Below are 27,814 nucleotides of genomic sequence, written 5' to 3'. Positions count from 1 at the left end.
AAAGCGAATAGATACTATGGCCTTAAGTGCTCCTATGAAAAGTGTTTACTTATTTGATCCTCCAGAGCACTTCCTCCCTCTTCCCTGGAGGCCGCCATTGCTGAGAAAACATAGTCCATTTAAAAACATAACCAGCGGAATGGGAAGGAATAATGCCTTCAATGGCTAGTGTGTTACGGGTGGTCCAATGCGCCAAGGCTAAGGCCCCAGAAGATCTCCACGCGAGCCTCCTTCGCTGGCCGTGTGATTGTTGGAGAAGCGTTAAAAGATCATTCATAGACCCGGGGTTCCACGTTTACCCAAATCAATCACGCATACAGCTCCATAAGAACATAGCCGGGGCACACCAAAAGAGGATATGGTCGGCGTCCTCCATGGCCCAATAAAAAGCACAACAGCCGTTGCCCGGCCCATGGAGTTTTAACAGGTTCATGGCCGAGGGCAAACAATGGAGAGACGCTTGCCAAAGAAAAATCCAAACATTCGGAGGAACACGTGCAGCCCAGAGGGCCTTAGCGCACTTTATTTTAGCTCCGAGGATCAACTTAGCATACATGTACTTGACCGAAATTTTGCCCGAAGATTCGAGCGACCAGGACACCTTATCCTTCGCGGCAGAAATGTTAACGATATGCAGTGCGTACAAGAGGGATTCCAAGGCCGGCTGTTCTTGTTGGTTAAGGCCTCGAAGAAAGCCGATTTGGGCCTCCCCAGAGGTGAACACTCACTTTCAGTTTCAAAAAATTTCTGCACCAACCGAAATCACCGAAATTTAGTGAATTTCAGTGATTTCAGTTTGCGTTTCAGCCAAAAGGCCGAAATATTCAGGTGAATTCAATTAAATATTTGATTTTTTTGAAAAATATTTGATTTTTTTTGAAAAATATTTGTTTTTTTGAAAAATATTTGAATTCATGTGTAGTAGTGAAATTGTTGAAATATTTTGGCCGAAAGGTCAATATTTCAGTGAGTGCCGGAATAAACGAAATTCACTGAATTTCATCGAAATCTCACTGAAAGTGAAAACCATTGGTGGGGCTAAATTCATTAGCGCCTTATAACACAGATCTGCCCACCGAACCATGTGATATTTACATTTTTTTTGTGTCGGTTTCCCTTAAAAATCTAGCTCTCGCTTTATTCCTTCATCTAGAATAAACAGCCCCATCGCAAAAGTGGGGATGACCGAGAGGCAAGCGTTCGTAAAGGTAAGCCTAGTCCCAGAAGACATTAGTTTTCCTTGCCACCTGTCGCATACTGAGTGAACTTTAAGCACCGACCCGTCAAAAAAAACTTTAAGCACCGTGGGACCCAATCATATTCCTGCAACGTTCTATCAGTACACGAGAGTCCTAGATAAGACATAGGGAGCTCGTCCTTTTGGCAATTTAGTAGGTTGGTAATACGTCCGCCCTCATCCTCGGCTCCTCGCCCTACGGAGAATACTTGACTTTTGGCAGTTCAGTTCAAATTGACGCAGAAACTCAACCTGCATGCCCATGATTAGTGGTTTTATTTTAACAATCCTATGATTCTTTGAGATATTCAAGAAGATGACCAGTATTTCGAATACATGTAAGTTAAGGTCATGCGCGTGCAAACCTTTCTTTTTTGGAAGAGGGGGGGGGGGGGGGGACCCTGGCATCAGGATGATGCATGCAACGATATATTATTAAGAATGCAAAATCCAACGGCTGAACAACATCGACCCGAAATAAAGCAAAAAAACAAAGAGACGACATGCATCCTGACAATAACTCCATCATAGTCACTAACTCTAGGTTAGAAGACGACATCAAAACGAAAAATACACAATTCTTAAACTACGCCCTTCAAGAAGGAAACGCCACATTGCGTCGATGATGGCGAGTCCAACACAAGGTTGAACTCCGGATTCTCATCAGCAAAGCCAAGCTTCAATCCACCACCTTGCACAAGGTTATGATGCAAGCATGCGTCGTCATGGTATGATCAGACATCTTGTGTTTCCACCAGAGTGCATAAACGCACCGTTGAGGCCGTATGTACGATCATCCCTTATCTGGCAATCGACGCCTCGATAACTGGATTCCTCTAGACAAGACACCGGAAGACAACGATGTCCATACCGCCTGCCTACCGCCATTGTCACACCACCTTCAATCCAGCAGCAACAGGCTAAACATGACACATCTGCCAGAGGCACCGTGCATCACCTGCCAGTACCAGACATGACTTGACGCTTCCGCATCAGACATTGTGTGTAGCATCCGCCAGCGGCGCATCTGCCAACGGCTTCACCTGCTGGCAACAGGCATTAACCAATGTCTCCAGAAGAGACGCATGTGTCACCTGGCGAGCTGCATCAAACCTGATCTGTTGACGAAGGGGACGTCTCATGCCGCCGCCAGCCTAAAAAAGGCCATCACCACGTCAAGATCCAATCTCCGAGTCGCCCACACGACCATGGAGTCCACAGCCATCACAGAAGAAGGGTCGTTGCCCTGATTCCGTGCGTTAGAGGAGCACCCACCAGAGCCGCTATCGCTGCCCATATAACGGCAACCGCCGCCGCCCTAGTGTCCTATATATACCTTACTGAATTTTAATGAGTAGAGCAGCCTCAAATAGGCTTCCTCTTACTCTGGCTGTTGGTTGGTGGGCTCCGCGTGCATGCAATAGTACATGCTGACTATTTTGGCTTGTAACTAATTACCGACGCTTTGTAATGGTCACAATCCAAACAACAACTTCCCAATTTTTTTTTGCTACAATGGTCACAACAAACAACAATAACTTGCCAAGTTTTTGGTCATTCCCTTGCATTGGTCATGCCAAAATTTTGGTGGGGCAAATTGGGGCTCAAACCAAACAGCCCCCAGGTACGACAAAAGCGAAATAAAAATGTCTGCTGAGGCCTCAACACAAACACCCCAAGAAACACATGAAAGAAAGCACGAAAAAGACCACCAAGTGGGCACCCTATCAGGAAGATGCTGGCGAAGCGACGCGACGAGACGTGCCGTGAAGCGCATCCAACATCTTGCCCAGCCGGTCGCGGTCCCGCTACCTAGCTAGCGGGTGACAATCCTGTAAGAAGGCGAGAAATTTGAAGTAGGAGTCAAAGACCTTATGAAGGAAGACCTGCTCAATCACCATTTTATTATGTGCCGTCTAGAGAGTCCAAGCTAACATCGCAAAAACTAGCCAGAAAAGCCATTTTTTTGCCATGTCAGGATAACTGGCCGGGAGAAAGCCTGCCCAATCTTGAGCCTTCCAAACTGGCCTAAGAGCCTCCTAGACAAAGCACTACAAAAATCATGTAGCCGTGCACGTGAACAGGACGTGTCTCCCAATTTCCGGGACCCCACACAAGAGGCACAACCCATTACGCTGTCGTGCCTCTTGAGGACCTCCATCCCTGATGGTAGGCGACCCCTCAGCAATTGTCACACAAATTTTTTAATCTTCAATGGGAGTGGCGCCTTTCAAAAAGGCGCGACCCACGTGATAGTCGGCCTACGACAAAGAGCATATTAGGCACACACAACAAAAAATCTCCCGAGAAAGAGAGAGGGGCGCTAAGAATCAGAATTCGGGTAGCCCGCAAGCATCGGTTGGATGGTGGCATGTAAAGTGGACCATTCCAACACCTCCGCCGGTCCCAATGAACGACAAAACAAAATGTTCCAGTCTCCATTTTGGACCGCCGCGGAGACCATGAGCGACGGTCAACATGAGCGACGGTCAACGTAGATGGCAAAGAGGCGTGGGAACCTCGTGCATAGTGGGGCATCATCGGCCTAGCGGTCCAGCCAGAATGGCCCCTTCACCATTGCCAATGGAAATGGACAATCATAGATGAATCTCCAGCTTGATCTTCTGGATGGACCTCTAAAACTGGGAGCCCTCCACGCAAGGGCACACAAGTAACGGCACACCCTGAAGGTATTTTGCCTCAAGAAGCTGCTGCCAAAGGCCCCTTCCCCACGGATGATACTCCACATCCACCTAAGCATGAGAGACACATTCATACGATGGGAGTCAGTGATGCCCAACCCACCTAGATTCTTAGGCAAGCAAATCTTGGCTCACTTAACCATATGGTATTGCCGACGGCTGTTCATCGCTTGTCAGAAAAACCGAGAGAGGTCTTTATCGAACGAGTCAGGAACACCCTCTGGTAGCAAATATAACCCTACCATATACATGAGGTATGGGGCACGAGATGGGCGACTGGCAGGCGCGGGCGACAGGGCGGGCGAAAGTGGGTGCGACCGCGGCTACGACGCCCCTAACCGCCGGTGATCGCCGGCATACTGGAGGCCGTTTTTGGGCCCTTGCAGATTCCGATGAGGAGGATGCAGACGGCGACGACGATGGGATCCCGGCGGCTTCTCCACCATCACCGACTCCATCTGATCTGATATGTGAGTTTTTTAATTCAGGGTACGACGAAGACGAGGTGGCTACGACGATCGACAGAGTTCTGCCACCTGATGATCCGGCTAGAATTGGACTGCACGCGGGAGAGAAGAAAGAGATGATCCGTCGCGTAGTTCACCGGAAAACGGCGGCGACGGCAATCAGACCGTGGAAGGGTCCCCTCCCGACGGTAAGTCTTCCGAATCTTACTCTTTTTGATTTGATTAGGACGGAATCTTGGATTACAGTTAAGAGGAAAAAGAAATTTGCGCGCCGGGCTGTCGCTTCCCGGACGCCGGTGGCGGCTGCGGCGCCATTGCCGGCTGGGCAAGCGATCGCGATCTCGGCGGTGCGGGCGCACCTTTTGAATCGCCTCCTGGGCTGTGAGCTGGGTGCGCGAGTGGATGGGCCGGTTCTGAGTGAGTTGGGCCAGAGTGTAGTTGGGCCAGGGTTAGCTGGGTATGTGGCCCAGTCTAACCCGATCCCTACACCTCTTCACTGCATCGCCCCATGCACGATCGCTCAAGTGTTTCTGCCATCGTCTTGGGCTAGGGTTCCTCGATGCGGCAGGCCGGGGTTCCACGAGCGTGGTGCTGGGCGTGCTAGGCGCATCCCTCCCCTCGTGGCCATGGCTGGCCGAGGGCCTGCTGCGCCATCTGGCAAAAGTCTCACGGCGGGTGGTGCTGGCCGCGGTGGGATCGCTCCGCTGCCGGGAGCTGGCCGCGATGGGAATGGTCCGCCGCCGGGAACTGGTCGCGGTGGGACTGCCCCGCTGCCTGGTGCTGGTGCTGGCCGGGCTGCCCCGTAGTTGACCGGCCCTAGGCCGCAGGTGGGTGGCGGGGCGTCGCATGGCGCGGTTGGGCGCGGTGGTGTTACCCCGGGTACTCGGCCTCCGGTGCCGGTTGCGGTGCCGCAGCCGGTGGCGGGTCGGGGTGGAGTGAACGTCGTTGCTCGTCCGCCGGGGCCGAACTCGGCCTCGATTGCTGCTGCAGGCAGAGGTGGCATGGCCCATGGACTGAGGCCGGCGCCCCCGGCGAACGGCCTGCAGCCTTGACTGGCGACGCCTCAGTACGGGGCGAGGCCGCCTCACTTTGTCGCCCGGCCGTCACAGAATCAGGTGGCGCCGGTGCTGATGCATATGAAGATGGTCAACACTGGGGCTCCTCGTCCACGGGTGGTGGTCGGGGATATGCTTGGCAGAGCGATGGTTCGGCAGAGAGACCTTTTATGGGTCCTACTAGTGGTTTTGTTGAAGGGGCGTCTGGCCTGGGACATCGACACCGGGGTGGTTTCCGTGCTCATCGTGGTGGTCGAGGCGGTCAAGGTGGCCGCTATCGTCCATGATAGCTTCCCCCGACTGCTGTTGTTGAGCAGACGGCCGTTGGCGGGGCTGCCGAGGAGCCGGGGTTGTCCGGTCAGGCTATGGAGGTGGTGACGGCTCTCGCTATTGTTGAGGTACCTGGGAATGAGACCATGGGGTCTGTGTCTGTGGAGGCATCAGACATGGCTGATTCAGATAGGGCGTCCAAGTGGGCACGCAAGAAGGAAAAAATGTTATGCTGTCGTTGTGGCGAGAAGGGCCATTTTATCGCTGAGTGCATGGCGGAATTATGTGATACTTGTGGCAAACCGGCACATGACTCGGGGGAATGTCCGCTTTTGCGGGATCAGGCACCGTCTCTTATGATGTATGGAGTGTATTGTGCTGAACTCACGTTCTTTGAGTCTCCAAATGAGAGGGAGGTTCCTGACGACGCTCAGAGCATGACCACTGGGATTATCAAAGTGGCCAGAGGAGAGATCTCTGAGACCCAGATAGTGCAACGGCTCCGGGAGTTAGCTCCAAGGGACTTCCATTGGGAGCTTGTCAGTCTCGAGGCAAAGGTGTTTAGGGTTGAGTTCCCTTCGGTGGAGGATTTGCAGAGACTGTTGAGTTTTGGGGTGTGCAAAGTGCCGGGTACAAATGGTATCCTCGAGTTCCATGAGTGGAAGCTGGTTGAGCCTCAGGGTAAGCCTCTTACTCAGGCTTAGCTGCGTTTTTCCGGGGCTCCCTCGAAGCCTATGCAAAATGCTAGGGTCGCGGCTAGCTTGGGCATTATGGTGGGGAAACTTGAGCGAGTGGATATGGCTTTTACCAGAGCTCACGGGGTAGCTCGGCTACTGGTTAGTATTTTGGACACTGAGTTCGTGCCTGATGTGGACAAGTGGTCATATCGAGACTAGATTTACAGCCTAGTAATTGAGTTTGAGGATGAGAGCATGTTCGCCGAGGTGGCTAACGGGACTGATGTTGATATGCACGAGGGAGATAATAGCGCGGGAGCTAAGGAGACACTGGTCGATGATCCTGGACGAGAGTTGTCCAAGGGACCGGGGTCTGTTTCTCAGACGACCGGGGATGGGACGGTTCCACCCTCTTCGGTGCCTTCGACTTCTCTAAGATTTGGGTCTTTCGAGCTTGCTTCTGCGCCTCCGAGACTTTGGAGTGAGTGAGTGGAGTCTGGCGAGGTTCTTGAGCACACGTTACCTGCTTTGGATTTTGAGGATGTTGCAAGTCCCGTCCTTGGGGCTTCGCCGATCTTGGTCAGGGGAGAGGAGGAGGAGGAGGCTCCTTCCCACGTTGTTGATTCTCCTCAGATCGAGGGTCCGGCGGTGGAGGTCTTTCCCTCGGGAGGGGGTCCGGGGCTGGTGGTCTCGGTTGCCGCTTCTCCGGTCGCGATGACGGAGCTGCAGGTGGTGGTCCCGTTTTATGAAGGGGGCTCGGGGTAGGTGGCCTCGGCGCCCACTTCTCCTATTGCGGTGGACGAGGATTCGGGGATGGAGGCTTTATCTTCGGGAGGGGGTCCAGGGCAGGTGGCCTCGGCACCCTCTTCTCCTCTCGTGAGGCCGGAGCTGCATGCGGCAGTTCGGCTTTCTGGAGGGGGCTCGGGGCAGGTGGGCTCGGGGCCCTCTTCTCCTGCAGCACCTAGAGTGGCCAGCCCTCCTCTGGTGTCGGTGAGTCCTTGCCGGCGGGCCGGGGTGGGAGGGGAGCTCGGGCAGGTTGCCCATCACTAGTAGAAAACAGGGCTTTGGTCCAGGCCGGGTCAGCCCATTAGTCCCGGTTCAGTCCAGAACCGGTACCAATGGGGGCTTTGGTCCCGGTTCGTGAGCCCAGGGGGGCGGCCGGGCCACGTGGGCCATTGGTCCCGGTTCATCTGGACCTTTTGGTCCCGGTTGGTGGGATGAACCGGGACCAATGGGCCTCGCTCCTGGCCCACCACCATTGGTCCCGGTTGGTGGCTTGAACCGGGACCAAAGGCTCCCCTTTAGTCCCGGTTCATGTCACCAACCGGGACCAATGAGGTGCCTATATATACCCCTCGCTCGAGAGCAGAGCACCCCAGTGCTCTGTTTTTCTCTGGCCGAGGGGGAGAGGGCTTGGTGGTGCTCTAGCTCACCTCCTATGCACACAAGGTGTTCGATGGAATGCCCGAGGCACACTACTTAAGCTTTCTCCTCTCCAAGCTCGACCTCCAAGCTCCATTTTCCATAATATTTGTCTAGGTTTAGCGGTCCGGCATGCCCCGTCCCCATCTTCACCGCCGTCGATCACCCGCGCCGAGCTCATCGCCGGCACCACCGTGGTGAGCCTCTTGTTCTTATCTTCTTTCTGAAAGGAAAAATATTCTTACTTGTATGTTTACATAGATACTTGTATTGTTTTCTTACTTTTATTATTGCATCTTATATAGTGCGATGGTTTTGGTATCCGCCCCCGTCGGCCCTCGTCCTGTCTATGATTCGGATGTGGTATATATATTATCTTTATAACTATTGGTTCATTTATTGTTTATGAAAATTATGCCGACCAACGTGACATAGATTTTATTTATGTAGGATGTATGTGAATCGGAAATGCCAACCGACCCCATTGTCGAGAGGTTAAATTTAGTTGAAGAAGAAAACAATTTGTTGAAGGAAAAAATAAAAAAATTAAGGAGGAGAAGATGATATTGGAGTTGCATGTTGCGGATGTCGTCGATGATCACAAGATCAAGATGGATGCAATGCACTTGAAGATTAGAAAGATTAGAAAATATGCCATTCATACCGAGGCTTGGTATCATTATGCCGTTGGATCAATTGTTACCTTGGTTGTGATTATGATCGCATTTGTTTTCGCATTGAATTTTTTTACATAGTTTCAATGTATGGTTTAATTAATTAGATGCTCTGGAGAGCTATATGTTGTTAGATGAGAACTATGTATGCACTTTGGTTTTAATGTGATGATGAACTTCTATTAATTTGGACACTTAATTATATATAATGCACACAGATGAACCGGCAATGGATGTACGGTGACAGACACACCTGCGAGTACATTAAGGGTGTGCATGAGTTTCTCGATGCGGCTGAGGCAGACAAGCAGAATGGTTTTATGTGTTGTCCATGCACTGAATGTGGGAATACAAGGTCTTACTCTAACCGGAAAATCCTTCACTCCCACCTACTTTACAAGGGTTTCATGCCACACTATAATGTTTGGACGAGGCACGGAGAAATAGGGGTTATGATGGAAGACGACGAAGAAGAAGAGTACGATGACAACTATGTGTCCCCTGAATACGGTGATGCTGCAACGGGGGGAGCTGGTGAAGATCAAGAGGAACCAAACGATGTGCCCAATGATGCTACAACGGGTGAAGCTGCTGAAGATCAAGAGGAACCAGACGATGTGCCCGATGATGATGATCTTCGCCGGGTCATTGTCGATGCAAGGACGCAATGCGAAAGTCAAAAGGAGAAGCTGAAGTTCGATCGCATGTTAGAGGATCACAAAAAAGGGTTATACCCCAATTGCGAAGATGGCAACACAAAGCTCGGTACCGTACTGGAATTGCTGCAGTGGAAGGCAGAGAATGCTGTGGCTGACAAAGGATGTGAGAAGCTACTGAAAATATTGAAGAATAAGCTTCCAAAGGATAACGAATTGCCCGATAGTACATACGCAGCAAAGAAGGTCGTATGCCCTCTAGGATTGGAGGTGGAGAAGATACATGCATGCCCTAATGACTGCATCCTCTACCGCGGTGCATACAAGGATCTGAACGCATGCCCGGTATGCGGTGCATTGCGGTATAAGATCAGACGAGATGACCCTGGTGATGTTGACGGCGAGCCTCCCAGGAAGAGGGTTCCAGCGAAGGTGATGTGGTATGCTCCTATAATAGCACGGTTGAAACGTCTGTTCAGAAACGAAGAGCATGCCAAGTTGATGCGATGGCACAGTGAGAACCAAAAGTAAGATGGGAAGTTGAGAGCACCCGCTGACGGGTCGCAGTGGAGAAAAATCGAGATAAAGTACTAGGATGAGTTTGCAAAGGACCCAAGGAATGTATGGTTTGCTTTAAGCGTGGATGGCATTAATCCTTTCGGGGAGCAGAGCAGCAATCACAGCACCTGGCCCGTGACTCTATGTATGTATAACCTTCTTCCTTGGATGTGCATGAAGCAGAAGTTCATTATGATGCCAGTTCTCATCCAATGCCCTAAGCAACCCGGCAACGACATTGATGTGTACCTAAGGCCATTAGTTGAAGAACTTTTACAACTGTGGAATGGAAACGGTGTACGTACGTGGGATGAGCACAGACAGGAGGAATTTAACCTTAAGGCGTTGCTGTTCGTGACCATCAATGATTGGCCCGCTCTCAGTAACCTTTCAGGACAGACAAACAAAGGATACCACGCATGCATGCACTGTTTAGATGACACTAAAAGTATATACCTGGACAAATGCAGGAAGAATGTGTACCTGGGCCATCGTCGATTTCTTCCGACCAACCATCAATGTCGAAAGAAAGGCAAGCATTTCAAAGGCGAGGCAGATCACCGGAAGAAGCCCGCCATGCGTACCGATGATCACGTAGTTGCTATGGTCAATGATTTACACTACGTAATCTTTGGAAAGGGTCCCGGTGGACTAGCTGTTCCGAATGATGCTGAGGGACACGCACCCATGTGGAAGAAGAAATCTATATTTTGGGACCTACCCTACTGGAAAGACCTAGAGGTCCGCTCTTCAATCGACGTGATGCACGTGACGAAGAACCTTTGCGTGAAGCTGCTAGGCTTCTTGGGCGTGTATGGGAAGAAAAAAGATACACCTGAGGCACGGGAGGACCTGCAATGTTTGCACGAAAAAGACGGCATGCCTCCGAAGCAGTATAAAGGTCCTGCCAGCTACGCTCTTACGAAAGAAGAGAAAGAAATCTTCTTTGAATGCCTGCTCAGTATGAAGGTCACGACTGGCTTCTCGTCGAATATAAAGGGAATAATAAATATGCCAGAGAAAAAGTTTCAGAACCTAAAGTCTCATGACTGCCACGTGATTATGACGCAACTGCTTCCGGTTGCATTGAGGGGGCTTCTACCGGAAAACATCTGATTAGCCATTGTGAAGCTACGTGCATTCCTCAATGCAATCTCTCAGAAGGTGATCAATCCAGAAATCGGACCAAGGCTAAGGAGTGATGTGGCGCAATGTCTTGTCAGTTTCGAGCTGGTGTTCCCACCATCCTTCTTCAATATCATGACGCACGTCCTAGTTCATCTTGGGGCCCGTATTTCTACACAATATGTTCCCTTTTGAGAGGTTCATGGGAGTCCTAAAGAAATATGTCCGTAACCGTGCTAGGCCAGAAGGAAGCATCTCCATGGGCCATCAAATAGAGGATGTTATCGGGTTTTGTGTTGACTTCATTCCTGGCCTTAAGAAGATAGGTCTCCCTAAATCGCGGTATGAGGGGAGACTGACTGGAAAAGGCACTCTTGGAAGAGACTCAATAATATGCAGGGACGGATTTTCTTGGTCTCAAGCACACTACACAGTTCTACAGAACTCTATTTGGTGACCCCGTATGTCGATGAACACAAGAACAGTCTGCGCTCCAAACACCCGGAGCAGTGCGACGACTGGATTACATGTGAACACATCAGGACTTTCAGCAGTTGGTTGGAAACACGTCTCAGAGGTGACAACACTGTTTGTGATGAGTTGTACTTGTTGCCCAGGGGACCATCTTTGACTGTATTGACTTACAAAGGATACGAGATAAATGGGAATACATTTTACACGATCGCCCAAGATCAAAAGAGCACCAACCAAAACAGCAGTGTCCGCTTTGATGCAGCAACCGAGAGCGGAAAGGACACATATTATGGTTACATAGTGGACATATGGGAACTTGACTACGGACCTGATTTTAAGGTCCCTTTGTTTAAGTGCAAATGGGTCAATCTGTCAGGCAGCGGGGTACAGGTAGACCCACAGTATGGAATGACAACAGTGGATCTGAAAAATCTTAGGTACACTGACGAACTGTTCGTCCTAGCCAATGATGTGGCACAGGTTATCTATGTGAAGGACATGTCTACCAAACCGAGAAAAAGAAAAGATAAGGAAGCGAATACATCATACGATGAGCCAAAGCGCCACATAGTTCTTTCAGGAAAAAGGGACATCCTGGGAGTGGACGGCAAGACAAACATGTCTGAAGATTATAAAAAGTTTCATGAAATTCCTCCCTTCAATGTCAAGGCTGACCCAAGCATCCTGATAAACAATGAAGATTATCCATGATTACGGCGCAATAAGCAAATGACACATGCGAAGAAAAAGTGAAGACTTTCTCCCGCAACTATTATGATGATACCATGCCAACTTTGTAACACACGAACATGCTACCATTGTCCATTTTGTACATGCACATGCTATGTGGGTGAAATTATGATACCATGCCAACTTTCAACTTTTTCAGAGTTCATTTGAAATGCTTTAATGTCTTATGGTTCGGCCCTCGTAATACCATGACCATTAGTCCCTGGCCCATGCCAACTTTCAACTTTCAACTTTCTAAAACTAATCGCACTAACAGAAAGTTTATAATTTTGCTTCTCGCCCCTGGCCCTTAACCATTAGTCCCGGTTTGGGCCACAAACCGGGACTAAAGGGTTGGTCCTCGTTGCGGGCAGAGTTTAGTCCCACCTCGCCAACCGAAGGGGGCTTACACCGGTTTATAAGCCCTCCCCTCTCTGCCTTGTTAAGCTCCTCCCAAAGTGAAAATAGATGCCCTAATAGAGAAAAGTTTAACCTAAATTCATAGTGAATTTCTCTGAAATTCATAGAAATTTACTATGAATTTAGGTTGAATTTTCTCTATAAGCGCATCTATTCTCATTTTTTTAGTAAGTTAATCACAAACTTGTGATTCACACAAATTTCAAAGAATTCAAATTTTAACTATTCAAATTTGAAAACTAATGGCACTAACAGAAAGTTTATAATTTTTCTAAAACAAAATGGCACTAACAGAAAGTTTATAATTTTGCTAACCTAAAAGCAAGCAGAATTAAAAATTAAAGCAAAAAACAAAAGAAAATAAATAATGCAAAAAACAAATCAAAAAAATAGGAAAAAAACTATTTTTATAGTAAAGTTAATCACAAAATAAAATAAATAAAGCAACAAAGAAAACAAAAAACCTAAAAAAGTGTTTTCAAATTTGAAAACTAATGGCACTAACAGAAAGTTTATAATTTTTCTAAAACCAGAAGCAAAAAGAATAAAAAGATAAAGCAAAAAACAAAAGAAAATAAATAATGCAGAAAACAAAACAAAAAAACTGGAAACAATAGCAGCAATAAGTATTTTGTTGTAAGTAGAAACAAAATAAAATAAATAAAGCAACAAAGAAAACAAAAAAAAACAAAAAAAGTGTTTTCAAATTTGAAAACTAATGGCATTAACAAAAAGTTTATTATTTTTCTAAAACTAAAAGCATAAAGAATTAAAAAATAAAGCAAAAAACAAAAGAAAAATAAATAAAGCAACAAAAAACAAAAAACAAATGCCACCTACTGGGTCCCCACGGCCTGAATACGACTAGAAACCCATCCAAGGGCCAGGATTCAGGCCCGCAGGAGGCCCAGTAGGCCCACAGGCATAGCAGTGACAATTAGGCCCGTAAGCCTGCAATGGAGAGGAGCTCGAGAGGGGTGTGGCAGTGGGGCTTATAAACCACTGCGCACCCCTCTCAACTAGCGAGGTGAGACTAAAATTTCGACGCAGCAGCCGCACAAGGCCTTTGGTCTCGGTTGGCGGCACCAACCGGGACTAAAGGGGGGCATTGGTCATGGTTCGTGGCACAAACCGTGACCAATGCCTCCCTTTAGTCCCGGTTGGTGCCACCAACTGAGACCAAAGGCCGCCGCTTCCCGCCCTTTGGGCTGCTGAAAAGAGGCCTTTGGTCTCGGTTGGTGGCACCAACCGGGACTAAAGGGGGGCATTGGTCACGGTTTGTGCCATGAACCGTGACCAATGCTCCGTCTATATAAGCCACGCTTGTGAAAAATTTGGTTCAGTTTCTTCGATCCCGCCCCGACGACGCCGCCAGGCTGCCCGTGCTCGCCGTCGCCGCCCCGAGGTCGCCGTCGCCGTCACCGCCCGCTCCTCGTCGCCGCCGCCGCCTGCTCCTCGAGCCCGCGCTGCCCCCGAGCCCTTGCCGCCCTCGAGCCCGCGCCGCCCTCGAGCCCGCGCCGCCCCGGAGCTCGCCGTCGTCCCTGAGCCCTCCTTCCCGAGCTCACGCCGCCCCTCGAGCTCGCCATTGTCCCCAAGCCCGCGCCGCCCCCGATCTCGCCGTCGTCCCCGAGCCCTCCTCCCCGAGCCCGTGCCGCCCTCGCCGCCCTCCTCCCCGAGCCATCCGCCGCCCTCGCTGCCACCCTCGCCGACGCCCTCGCCGCCCCCGCCGTCACCCTCGCCGGTCAACCTCGCTGCTGTGAGCCGCCGCCACTTGTTTATCATTTTTTTCATTTTTTTGTTTGTATATATAATGTATATATGTATGTGGCTATATGTATGTATAGATGTTCATATATGTGTATTATTTTTTTTGTTCAGAGCATTTTTTGTTCATATATGTATTGTTTTGTTTATGTGTATTATTTTTTTGTTCATAGCATTTTTTTTCATATTTTTTTCATAGAATTATTTCCATGTATATATGTATGTGGCTATGTGCGTATAGATGGATAGCATTTTTTTCCATGTATGCATGTCATTGTCGATATACCCCCTCCTCGTTAACTTCGATAGGAGGGGGGGTCGATATAACCCTCCCCGATAACTTCGACATGAGGGGGGGTCGATATACCCCCTCCTTGATAACTTCGACATGAGGGGGGGGGGGTCGAGAACTAGTTTAGGGGGTCGAGGGTTGAGAACTAGTTTAGGGGGTTGAGGGTTGAGAACTAGTTTAGGGGGTCGAGGGTTGAGAACTAGTTTAGGGGGTCGAGGGAAGAAGGGGAAGAAGAGGGAGAAGAAGAGGAGAGGAAGAAGAGGAAGTCTTCTCCTCTATTCTTTCTTCTCTTCTTTTTTCTTCTTCTTCCTATATGTATTAGTTTTTTTATTTAGGATGTTAATTAGTAGATATTAATTTTGTTCATGTATGTATGTATGTATGTATGTATGTATGTATGTATGTATGTATGTATGTATGTATCGGGTATGTCATTGTCGATATACCCCCTACCCGATAACTTCGACATGAGGGGGTCGAGAGGGGGTCTCGGGTCGCCGAGGGGTCGAGGGTCGTCGAACATGAGAGGAAGAAGAGGATAAAAAAAGAAGAGGAAGACAAAAAAAAGAGGAGAAGAAAGAATAGAGGAGTTCTTCTTCCTCTGTTTTTATCGGGAACGAGGGTCGTCGAGGGTCGCCGAGCGGTAGAGGAAACCCTATATAGCAAGTATCGTGCGTGTGAGATACATGTGGCCGTCGGTGTCGGACACTACATCCACGTCCCACAAGTGACGTGGGCGTCGAAGCCCGCGTCACTTGTGGGACGTGGATGTAGTGTCCGACACCGACGGCCACATGTATCTCACACCGACGATACTTGCTATTTAGGGTTTCCTCTACCGCTCGGTGACCCTCGACGACCCTCGTTCCCGATAAAAAAAAAGAGGAAGAAGAAGAAAAAAAGAGGTGAAGAAAGAATAGAGGAGTTCTTACTCCTCTATTCTTTCTTCACCTCTTTTTTTCTTCTTCTTCCTCTTCTTTTTTTATCCTTGAAGCGTTGTCGAGGCCACCCCAAACCCTAGAGAAGCAGCGTCGAGGCCACCCCAAACCCTAGAGAAGCACCGTCGAGGCCATTAATTAATATTAGTTCTACGTTTGCCACTAATATATCCATCTGTCATGTTTGAATAATAATTGCCATGTTGTCAATATTTGTAGAAACTATGGACACCGCCCGAGACGAAGTACAAGAAGAGTTGTTGGGGGACATAATCGCACAAGGAAGTGATGCCGTCGTCTCGTTGTTTCTCAACGACACCGATGGTCTGGAAGCAGCTGGCTATGATTATGATGGCTCCGGTGACCTAATGCCGGTGCAAGAAGGAGACCGTGAGGACGGCTCCGGTGACCCAATGCCGGTGCAAGAAGGAGACCGTGATGACCTCTCCGGTGACTGAACCGAGTCCGGCCAGGTATATATATTAGTTAAGCTTCTGCTGACTAGCTAATTTATGCATTCATTGTTTTGGTATGTACACATCTATTCTATTCTATTATTATTCTAGGAACCCACGCACTCTTTTCTCTTTTTCAGAGAACTCCCATAATCCTTCACGTACTCTATATAGCATGCACGATTCAATCCTGGGAAAAACAAACCCTTTCACGGTTGGACTCTATATATACTGCACGTTCAATCTAGGATAGACTAAAAAAACTGAAATTTTAGCAGGTCTACCACCAAATCCTATGGTTTCCAAGATCTTGAGAAACTTCCGGCTCTGCAGATCGAGATATCCACGTGTGAGTGCTGGTCCTTCTCATCCTCCCCAATATGCTCCTCCTCATCCTCCCCAATGCGCTGGTCCTCCACATCCTCCTTCTTCCGTACTTCTACAATCTCAAAGACCTTATGGACGAGGACGTCACAACCACGATGCATTGGCTTCTATCCATGTTGATTGATGCGGCAGAGCAGGAGGTCCCAACTAAACTACAATCTAGTATGCATCGCCTCCAAGTTGTCCACCGTACCTGGAGCTAGGGTTTGTAAAGATGTAGGGCATGCTCCTACCCTCCAACATCCAGCAGGATAAATTCAAGCCGTTCTTGATAGTTGGATGACAGGGGGTTGACGCCTGCTTAAGGTCATGATGTGGGATGGTGGTGGTCCTCTAGCCCCATCAAAGTCCAAACTCAGGTTCATGTTTGTTCTTCATGCCAATCCTATTTGGAAGATACTTTGTGATTAAAGGATGCAAATTAGTTGATGCTTAAAATGAGATTGCACATCGCCACATCCTCACGCTAGAGTGTTTTCAGAGACAACAACGAAGAGTTGACGAAACCAATCTGATTTCCGCTCTAGCTTCAACCAAACTCTTGCCCCATCGAAGTCCAAACACAAGTTCATGTTCGTTCTAGATGCCAAACCTATTTGGAAGATATACTTTGTGATTAAGGGATGCAAATTTGTTTATGCATACAATCAGTTAGCACATCCTCATGCTAGAGTGTTTTCGGAAACAACAATGAAGAGTCGGCGAAGCAAGCTGATTTGTGCTCTTACATTACTACTAGCCTGTGCTATTTTATAACAGCAGCATGCACGTACTCAAACTTGACGTTCAATATTTGCTTGATCGATCGTTGCAGAAAGTTGACTCTAATAATTTGAACACACACGTACAGAACAATCTTGGCTGATTGATTCTGCTGTGCATACCATGTATCAGAGAAGAGGGTTCATTGACGGTAGTTTAAACGTTTAATCAGAAGGAACAGCCGCATTGTTGATGATGCTGCAGAAGGGAGGATCTACATCAGAACAATCGGGCCGTGCTGTCGTCAAAGTACCTCACACGCTTCTGTGGTTCTATCTTTTCACCTGCCACGCATATGCTACTGTCTCCTCCTTTGTCATGTACAACAGTCTCCTCTTCACAGCACCTTCAGTCTTGCTACAAACGGCCACCACAAAATTCTTAGCCAAGCTGAGTCCATCCACCACGACTGATCAAAACGGCGATGAAGTGCTCCAGTAGACTTCCGTCAAGTCCAGCATGTGCATCATTTGCTAATGTCCTTGGTGACGATCACATCGGTCCTGTAGTTGGCATTTATGATGTTGGCTATGTCGATACTCGAGATTGATGCAGCATGGTAGGTCGTCTAGCCATTGTAGCATTTTCGACCGAGAAGTCGCACACAGACAACAATGGTAGATTCATCGATTGACCTGTTCGTGTGGTGGCAGTTATGTTATGCCGATGCTTCATGTGGCTGCAACTTACAAGTTTTGAAAGTCTTGCCGAAGCTGAAGCCTTCACTGAATGGGTCTGAAGATATGTTTCCTTTCATTCAATCGTAGACCACATTAATATATGTTCAAACTATTAAATTCTGACCTTAGGCAAAGAAAAATGTGTTATCTTCTGTAGAGTAGGAAATAGTTCAGTAACAACAGTCGTATTAAACAAGTGGCTATTAGGTGATCCGACTGAGAAGTATTCAGTGGTCTGTTTGCAAAATCATGTATGTCACGCTACATGCATCTATTTTCCATGATTTATTTTTCTTTACTAGCGATTTATTGTTTTACGTAATTAGTAGTTTGTATTGGAGTATAAAAATTAGTACTAGAGGCAAGGCAAACATAATATGTTGCCGTCTGAGAAAAATAGAAAACCCCAGTCGCCAAATTTTTTTGTACGTGTAAAGGAATTAATATCTCATAAAAATATAATTCATGTTTAAACTAATTTATATTTGCAATAAATACCATGTATTTTTTCCACACAGACTATTGCCTACTCAAGTCATCCTCCGTACATCTGTTAGGATGAAGTTGAGTAGGACTGAAATCTTAGTAAAGCATTGGCTTCAGAAGAGCTAACAATTATTTAAAAAAAGCAATGCATGTTTATCCTTATGCAAAAAGAACTGTTCATTTTGGAAAAATGTTGACCTACAGTTTTTTAATGAAATATCTCGAAAGTGAAATAATTTTCATAAGGTTCAATTGAATATTCGGTTAAGTAACATATAGAGGGTGACATAGTAGCGATAACTAACATAACATGGATGTTGATTTTCTTATACATTAGTAGTTTACTTTCTGTAGAAAAGTCATTGATTGTTAGTTATCCAACTATGAAGTCAAAGTCGTCAAACGTATTTTTTGTTATCACAACTAAAATATCATTCAAAATTAAGTGATACTGATAACTTATATTGGTTGTTGTCCTTTTTCTTTTGGATTGAATCCTGATTAATTTAATTAGGTTAGCATATTTATGAGCCAAGCTTGGAAATTTTTGTGCTACACAAATGTAACATAAATTGTTTTATATAATGCACTATTACAATGTTTGGATGACAGTGTGCATACCTACAGTTATATTGTACTAATCCTTTTCTGGGAACAAGTTCCTATTGGCAAAGTATATTAAAGGCTTAATTAGGCAGAAGATTTATATAATAAATTTACAAATGTGTAGATCACTAGTCTTTGTTCTTTTTTCTAGCCCTCCGAATCGAGCACAACTTCGGTAAAGAGATGAGGCCCGAAGAAAAAGTTGAGCTCGGATGAAAAGTTTGAGATCATAGCAATCGCGCCCGACGGCCAACCGATTGAACCCCTCCGGACAAAGAGCGCTTTTGTTGCTTAGTGCGGGGTTTTGGTTAGGGAGAAGATCCCGATCACAATCCAGCAATGGTTAAAGCCGGCTACAAAAGACCCTGAGGTGTCTTATGTCAATGATATGCAGAAAAATGATCTTTGGACTGAGCTCAAGTCAAATTTCACCCTACCGCCAGAGGATGATCCAGAGAAGCCAGTTAAAGAGCAATTAATCAAGTCTTTTGCTCTTAAAAGGATGGTAGGACTATTCAGGAGGTGGAAGAAAGAGCTGAATACGTTTGTCGAAAATAAAGAGACACCAGAATTCAAGGCCAGATATGAGAAGATCAGAGATCACTGGTCCGCATTTGTGGCCCACAAGATATCGGAAAAGAGTAAGAAGATGTCGGCGACAAACAAGCAAAATGCTGCGAAGAAGAAGCATCACCATCGCACGGCGTCAGGTGGCTATCTCGTAGCCCGGCCTAAGTGGGCCAAGACTGAGAATGATCTGGTTGATAAAGGGATCGAACCAGAGACAATTAACTGGCCAGACCGTTGCCGGACTTGGTTCTTCGGGGCTGGCGGAACCTTGGACCCTGTAACAGGGAAGTGCATTTGGACGAACGATCAAATGGACATACCAATCAGGAAGCTTCAGCAGTATATCGAAGCAGCGCAGCAAGGGACATTCTTTCCAGATAGAGAGAACGACGAGCTCACAATGGCCCTCGGGAATCCTGAGCACCCTGGACGGACACGAGGCATGCCAGGCTCCATTCCATGGAAGGTTGGGTTTCCGGACGCAGGCGGTTACAAATCCCAGGAGAGGAGGAAAAAATTGCATCAGACCGAAATGCAGGCGCTGCAAGCATGGGTATAAGCGATAGAGGAACGAGAAGCAAATCGCAGCAAACGTACTGCCGAAGCTTCCCCCGAAGCTACCACGCCATCTCAGCGGAGAAGCAGCATGGCTTCCACCGAGCTGCTTCAGCCGGAGCATGCCTTGACGGCTCCTGCCAGCTATCCCGTGGATGCTATCACGGAGTCTCAAAATTGCCACGTTATGACGCAATGGATGAATTTGAAGGTTAAGGCGGCTGTTGGCTCTGTTTATCCTACTGAACCCGGCGCAACTTTTCACTGCGGCCGATTCCAGAAGGATATGCTAGGGTGATGGTGGATGAAATAATGAAGGGATTTGAGGACCTCCAGCTTGACCACCCTACCGGTGAAGGGGAGACTAGGCTGGGGTCTGCTCTGAAGACTCCATGCCTATGGCGGAAGGAGCTCATCAACCTTCCAAACTGGACGCCTCCGCCTCCTCCTCCTCCTCCGGCAAGTCAGGGCACTCCGTCTCCTCCACCGCCTCCTCCTCCGACGAGTCAGGGCACCCCGCCTCCTCCACCGCCTCCTCCTCCAGCGAGTGACGATCAGGGCACTCGACCGGCTCCTTCTCCGCGCGTGGCGGCACTCCGCCTCCTTCTCCGCCTACGCCGACGCGCCCGAGCTGCCAGCCTCCTCCTTCTCCGCCTCGTCAGCAAGGGCAGAAGAGACCTGCCGCCGCTCCGGCTGCTCCGGCGCGTCGTAGTCCTTCTCCTCCGCCTCGTAAGAAAGTAAAGAAGACAACCGCTCTGTCTGCTCTGCCGGCGTCTAGCAGTACAGCCAGAGGCGGGAGGAAATACAGATTCGGTCCTTCTCTGAAGACTCCAGAGAAGTTACCATACGAGAGGACCCCAGAGGAGAACACCGAGATCGCACGAGAAGAAGTGAGGAACTACTTTGAAGGGGTGAAAGCAAAGAAACATCCACCTCCGGAGGAGAAGGTAGATCCGGTGAAAGCGAAGCGCACTCTGGCTGCCCTGGCAAACCACCCAAGTCTCCGCCGAAAGGAAACTATGAGCGCATTATTGGAAAGGAATTTGCCGAAGCGGAGCGGTCGGGAAGTACTGTCAGTGATCAAAGGCTGAAAGAACGACGAGCTGGGAAACAAATTGCCCAGCTCGGCGAACAAGCGATGCAATCGTGCCCCCCGCTCAAGGTGCCAAGTGACAACGTCGCTAATGATCCGAGGATGGTGCCCGGTTATAGCAATCTTGGCGATTACCTGCCCGACGATGTACATTATGATTTCATGGAGGTGCAGATACAAAGATACGAGTACGGGAAGCCTCTCGTCAAAGATGAAAGATCTCTATCAACGATAATGCGAAGATTGCATGATTGGTACATGAAAATCTGCAGAGACTCTGGGGGGAGCAGTACTTTGTATGTGAAAGTTAAAAAGGAGCATGACCTCATTGGAATTGAACTGTTGCCTGTTCCATTTGAGGAGTTCTTTCAGTTTTTCAATCAATTGGCCCTCGATAAAACAATGGTCACCTGCTACTGTCTGTAAGTAGTACTACTTCTGTCATTAAATCTCTCTATATAGATAAGCTCTTTCATTGGATGTATTTATAATCATCCTCACTATATTATGCAGCTTGAAGATTGCTGAATTGAAGAAAAGACAAGTCGGTGATATTGGGTTCATTAACACATATCTCATAGATGCAACTCAGGTTAAATTTCATGCCGCAGCTACCGAGGCCAACTTGCTACGATCGTTGGTAATAAATGAAAACAAAGATATAATACTCTTTCCTTACAACTTCAAGTGAGTGTTACTGTTTTGTGCATATTCGGTTTCCCTTATATATTAGTCAAGGTTATAGTAATGTAACTGATGAGTTATGCATGCCTGTGCAGTTACCACTATATTCTCCTAGAGATTAAGCTTGAGCAGGGACTAGTAACCGTCTTAGACTCAATACAAAAAGATCCCCAGGACTATGCGGACATGACTCAAATGATCGAGAAGTAAGTTAAATCGATCATTATCCACCATATCAGCAACTTTGTTCATTTCCTGATATATCAAGTAATTGTTTTGTTTGTCTGGCAGGGTTTGCAAAAAATTCTCCAAAAAAGCTCCAGGACTCCCGAAGAAGCTGCAATTTAGACACCCGAAAGTAAGTACTATAGTAGCATGTTCCGCGCATCTCCTATTGATTTGGCATTCTTGCTTATCAGTTTGATTGACCTCTATTTCTTGTAAAGTGGTTGTGGCAGGAACAAGGGAATGATTTCTGTGGATACTACATTTGCGAGTCCATCCGCCACACGACCTGTGAGCGGGGCTGCACTTACGAACAATATGAAGTACGTAAATAACAAAATTCACAATTTTATTTTATTACCATCATTTGTGTTGAGTTTCATTCATTCATATATATATGTATTGACCCCCTTCTTCAAATTAGATGTTTCGGAAGCGGGTTGAACTCCTAGCACCAGCTCACATGCGAGCAATTCAAGAGGAATTGGCGGCATTCTTTCTTGACCACGTGATCGCTGAAGACGGAGAATACTATGTGGACCATGAGTCCGTATGATTATATTTGTAAGAGATAATTATTGTATATATGTAGCCGGTAGTGTCGGATAGATATACGAGAACTTGTTGTTCGACCAATCTCTCGGAGAAGGAGAGGTGGTCGATATCACTTCTCTCTGTATGCATCTATGTTCATGACGATCTTCTGTTTCCTTCGTTTGCTTACTAGCTAGCTAGCGTGTCTAGTCCTCTCTATACGTATGTATAGTACGTAGCGTCGACCAAGCACGGACATAAGAGACGACACTTTTCTCTATTAATTATAGTTAGCTAACACAATATATGAAATACCTAAATTAACCCCCCAAAACCCCCAAAACCCGCCCCCCTTTCAAAAAAAAACCCCAGCCACAGAAATGCTGATGTGTGGATGCCTATTGGTCCCGGTTGGTGCCACCAACCGGGACCAAAGGGTCTCCTGCCTGGGCTCCACGCACAGGCCATGTGGAGGCCCATCAGTCCCGGTTCTGGATTGAACCGGGACTAAAGGGACAGGGCATTAGTACCGACCCTTTAGTCCCGGTTCAGGAACCTGGACAAAAGGCCCTTACGAACCGGGACAACAGGCCCTTTTTCTACCAGTGCATGCTCCCCCATCCACCGGCTTGGTGCCGTCTCTCTGCCATGGAGCGCCACAGACGTCGGCGGTGCCGTTGAGCACCCCACTATTTCCCGGTGGTCCCGCTGGCCCGTCGCTGGAGGATGACCGACTGCGTGTTCGGGGTGAAGCTGGAGGCCCCACCCCGGGTAGGATCTCTCGGGAGGAGGAGATTGCGTTCGACGGGATTCCAGACCCGGTTGCTGAGGGGCGACGGTTGAGTTGCCGTCTTCAGGACTATCCGGAGGTTGACGACATACAGCAGCGGTGCGCCATGAGGGCGGCCAAGCTTTGTGACGTTGAGGTCACTACTGGTATGTCGGTTAATACCTCAAATTCCATCTTGCATTTTTTATTGATGGGATTGTTAATAATGCAAACCAATTAGGAATTTCTCTAGGTAATAATGATAGTGAAATTTCAAATTCCGTTAATGATATCCTGGATTTAGAGGCAGAGCGGGCTTTCGAGATGATTCGTAACTTAGCCGCGGTTAAACCCATGAATGATTCCGATACTGATGCTTTGGGGGTGCAGGTGCTTGATAATTTTTGTGCGGATCTTGCTCCTACCTTCCGTGAGCCTGAGGAGGAGGATGAGAGTTTTGAGAATGTTGTAGCAAGACCTCCTGAGCCTGGTTGTGAGGACCGGCTGGAAAGTGAGATCATTCCTAAACGCAAATGGAAGCGGAAGATCTACCCGACGTCCGCAGTGCGTAGGAGTGCTAGGATCCGCACGGCTAAAAAATTCCATGACGAGATATGAAAGGAATCTTTTGGAACAGCAGAGGTCTCAAAGACTTGGCTAAAAGAAGGTTTCTTGCAGAGGCATCTATCGAGCATAGGTTGGACTTTATCGCATTATTGGAAACCGATAGAGATAGTTTTTCGCCACAATTTTGCTATACTTTATCGGGCGGTATTGATTTTGACTCGCATTGTCTACCACCGCGAAGAAGATCGGGTGGGATCTTAGTCGGAGTTAGATGTGATTCACTCGAAGTCCGAAGTGTGTTCATGGGAGATTTTACTGTTAAGTTTAGGGTGCAGTCGAAGGCTAATGGGTTTAATTGGGCTCTGGTGGCGGTATATGGTGCCGCACAGCCCGAACTCAAACCTGATTTCTTGGCTGATCTAGTTCGGATTTGCGGCTCTGAGCAGCTTCCAATCCTGGTGGGGGTGATTTTAACATCATTAGAAGGCGTGATGAGAAGAACAATGATAACTTTGACGGCAGATGGTCGTTCATGTTTAATACTATCATTGAAAGATTGGATCTGAGAGAGATAGAGCTTTTGGGAAGAAAGTTCACCTGGGCTAACGCGATGCCAAATCTGACGTTTGTAAAGTTGGATCATGTACTGGCTAGTGTCGAATGGGAACATAAATTTCCCTGTGTAATAGTTCAGGCACTTTCTCGTGGTATTTCTGACCACACGCCTTTATTTGTTGACTCTGGTGAGGCCACACACTTGGGTAACAAAAATTTATTTTCATTCGAACTTGCTTGGTTTGAAAGAGAAGGATTCCTTGATCTTGTAGCCAGAGAGTGGGCTAAGGATGTAGGAGGCAGCACTTCGCTTGAGCGTCGGCTGAATAAGATTAGGCACCTGAGAAGTTTTCTACGTGGGTGGGCTAAGCATCTTAGCGGGATCTATAAGGTCGGAAAGGAACGACTCCTTACCCTTATTCAGTCCCTAGATGTAAAAGCAGAAACCACGGTTCTGCCAGCCCCAGAGCTTCATGCCGAGCTTGACGCAGAGATGAGGCTGAAAGAGCTTCTTCGTGAAGAAGAATTAAAGTGGGCATTGCGGGCCAAGGTCCGAAGAGTAGTGCAGGGGGATGCGAACACTCAATTCTTTCACATGATCGCCAATGGAAAACACAGGAAGAAGAGGATCTTTCAGCTTGAACAAGATGAAGGAACGATTCTTGGTCAGGAGAACCTAAAATTATACATTACTGAGTATTACAAGCAGTTGTTTGGGCCTCCAGAGGATAACTGTGTGTCTCTGGACGAGTCTAGGATTGAGGATATGTCTCAACTTACTGTTGTTGAGAATGATATTTTAGCTGCTCCTTTTTCTGAGTTTTATAAGAAGTGCTGACATATCATTAAAGCGGATCTGTTGCCGATGTTCCATGATTTATTCTCTGGACAACATCAGCTATTTCAACTGAATTTTGGAACGATAACCCTGCTTCCTAAGAAAACAGAGGCTGTGAGAATCGAGCAATTCAGGCCCTTCTATCTTCTTAATGTTAGTTTCAAAAAAATTACCAAGGTCGGGACTATTAGGCTCACACAGATTGCGCATGCTGTGGTGCAGCCTACTCAAACTGTTTTCATGCCGGACAGGAACATCCTAGAAGGGGTTGTGGTTCTTCATGAAACGCTCCATGATATTCACACGAAAAAACTTGATGGTGTTGTTTTCAAGGTTGATTTCGAGAAAGCGTACGATAAAGTCAAATGGCCTTTCCTTCAATAGGCCTTACGCATGAAGGGTTTTGATGAAGCTTGGCGACGCCAGGTAGAATCTTTCACGTAAAAAGGGAGTGTTGGAATTAAAGTGATTAACGACATAGGTCATTATTTCTAGACACATAAGGGCCTGCGACAAGGTGATCCAATGTCTCCTATTCTGTTCAACATTGTGGTTGATATGTTGGCAATCCTGATAGGTAGGGCAAAGGAGGCCGGTCGGGTAGTTGGCTTGGTGCCTCATCTAGTTGATGGTGGTGTGTCCATCCTGTAGTGCGCTGATGATACAATCATCTTTATGGAGCATGACTTGGCAAAAGCGAGAAATATGAAGCTGGTGTTATGCTTATTTGAACAATTGACCGGATTGAAGATTAACTTCCATAAAAGCGAGGTGTTCTGTTTTGGTGGAGCCAATGAGGAACAAGAGGCTTATAGGCAATTGTTTGGATGCGAATTGGGGGCACTACCTTTCACCTACTTAGGTATACCCATTCACCATCGTAAGCTGACAAACAGAGAATGGAAGTGCATCAGGGCTCGGTTAGAGAAGAAACTGAGTTGCTGGAAGGGCAAACTCATGTCATATGGAAGCCGATTGATTCTTATTAATTCGGTGCTCACGAGTATGCCTATGTTTCTCTTATCTTTCTTCAAAGTACCAGTTGGGGTTAGGAAAAGGATGGACTTCTATCGATCCCGATTCTTCTGGCAGAGTGATGAACTAAAGAGAAAATGCCGACTCGCTAAATGGGATATCATCTATCGACCAAAGGACCAGGGGGCCTTGGTATTGAGAATCTTGAAGTCAACAACAGATGTCTTCTCAGTAAGTGGCTGTATAAGTTATCAGTTAAGACTGAGGCAACATGGGTGCAGATTCTCCGTAGTAAATATCTGCAGTCCAAGACTTTGTCCCAGGTGACAGTGAGACCGACTGACTCGCCGTTTTGGAAGGGGCTTATGAGAGTCAAAGCTGCCTTCTTTAATAGAATAAAGTTTATTGTCGGTAATGGAAACACCACTCGCTTCTGGGAGGATACTTGGCTTGGTGAAACGCCATTGGCGCTTCAGTATCCACCCCTGTATCGTATTGTTCAACGATGTGATGCTCTTGTTGCAATGATTATGCAGTCAATTCCCCTTAATATTCAGTTTAGGAGGGTGCTTGTTGGCGACCGGTGGGAAGCATGGCATCATTTGGTGAGTAGACTGATGGAGGTTCAGCTAGCTCATCAGCCCGATCAGTTGTGTTGGAAGCTTATTAGGTCTGGAGAGTTCACAGTCAAGTCGATGTATATCGATGTCATTAACTCTAGTTCTATTCCTAGTTCCAAACATGTTTGGAAAGTCAAAGTTCCTTAGAAAATTAAAGTGTTTATGTGGTTTGTACATAAACAAGTCATTTTAACAAAGGATAATTTGATTAAGTGCAACTGAACAGGATCTACTAGGTGTAGTTTTTGTGATCGGGATGAAACTATCAAGCACCTCTTCTTTGATTGCCCATTGGCGAGAGTTTTGTAGCGCACGGTGCAAATTTCCTTTAACATTACTCCTCCGAATTCGGTTAGTACGTTATTTGGAACGTGGCTTGTTGGGATAGAGTCCGAAACAGCTAGACACATTCGCGTAGAGATATGTGCGTTGTTATGGGCAATTTGGAACTGCATAAACGATTTGGCTTTTAACAGAACAACAACTATTCATTTTTTGCAGGTTTTATTCCGAGCTACTGCGCTGATCCGTATGTGGTCATTACTCACTCCTACGGAGGCCAGTGAGCGTTTGGTTACTGGATCTGTTCGATGGAAGATGGTAGCGCGGGATATCTTCAACCGGTTTGGATGATGGTCATGTAATAGGATAGGCGATTAGTTTACCTATCGTTGTTCTGCCAGCCGCTTGTGGCTTTTGGGCATTTTGTTTTTGGCATTGTGGCTCTTTGTGAGCTTGCCATTTTTCTGTTTTCAAACTATAAGACCTTGTTGAACCTCTTTATTTATCTATAAATGTGGCCTATGCATCATTTCGATGCAGAGGCCGGGGAGTCCCTCTTTTCGAAAAAATATACATGAGGAGGCTAGAGAGGTTCGGATGACTGTCTTGAATTCATTTTAAGGTGCACCATCCCATTTGTGTGTGCGAAAGCTACCTGCTAGTTTTGATTTAGACTGCTAATCAACTGCCTTCATGAGTGAACTAAATTAA

The 27,814-nt window shown here is 47.2% G+C and overlaps 1 protein-coding gene and 1 pseudogene across 1 annotated transcript; both read left to right on the top strand.

Moving 5' to 3' along the window:
• Positions 1–4,207: 4,207 nt before the first annotated feature.
• LOC147958173 (uncharacterized) lies at positions 4,208–27,454 on the top strand. The gene is made up of 2 exons (XM_087534822.1): positions 4,208–4,594; positions 27,323–27,454. The coding sequence occupies exons 1-2, from the start codon at positions 4,208–4,210 to the stop codon at positions 27,452–27,454; spliced, it is 519 nt and encodes a 172-aa protein (XP_087390948.1).
• On the top strand, positions 5,827–6,897 carry LOC147958174 (uncharacterized; annotated as a pseudogene).
• Positions 27,455–27,814: the final 360 nt, after the last annotated feature.

This window comes from Triticum urartu, chromosome 7A, assembly GCF_056163025.1.
Source record: "Triticum urartu cultivar PI428250 chromosome 7A, HENAU_Tu73, whole genome shotgun sequence".
In the NCBI taxonomy this organism is placed as follows: domain Eukaryota; kingdom Viridiplantae; phylum Streptophyta; class Magnoliopsida; order Poales; family Poaceae; genus Triticum; species Triticum urartu.
Note: the sequence above shows the minus strand (reverse complement) of the source record. Positions and strands in the feature narration are given on the sequence as shown.

What these genes read in the sequence shown, in the direction of transcription:
- LOC147958173 (XM_087534822.1), top strand. Translation starts at nt 4,208, where the DNA reads ATGGGCGACTGGCAGGCGCGGGCGACAGGGCGGGCGAAAGTGGGTGCG. An exon ending in GGAAGGGTCCCCTCCCGACG is followed by an intron (nt 4,595 to 27,322) that starts GTAAGTCTTCCG and finishes CATTTTTTGCAG; the next exon opens with GTTTTATTCCGAGCTACTGC.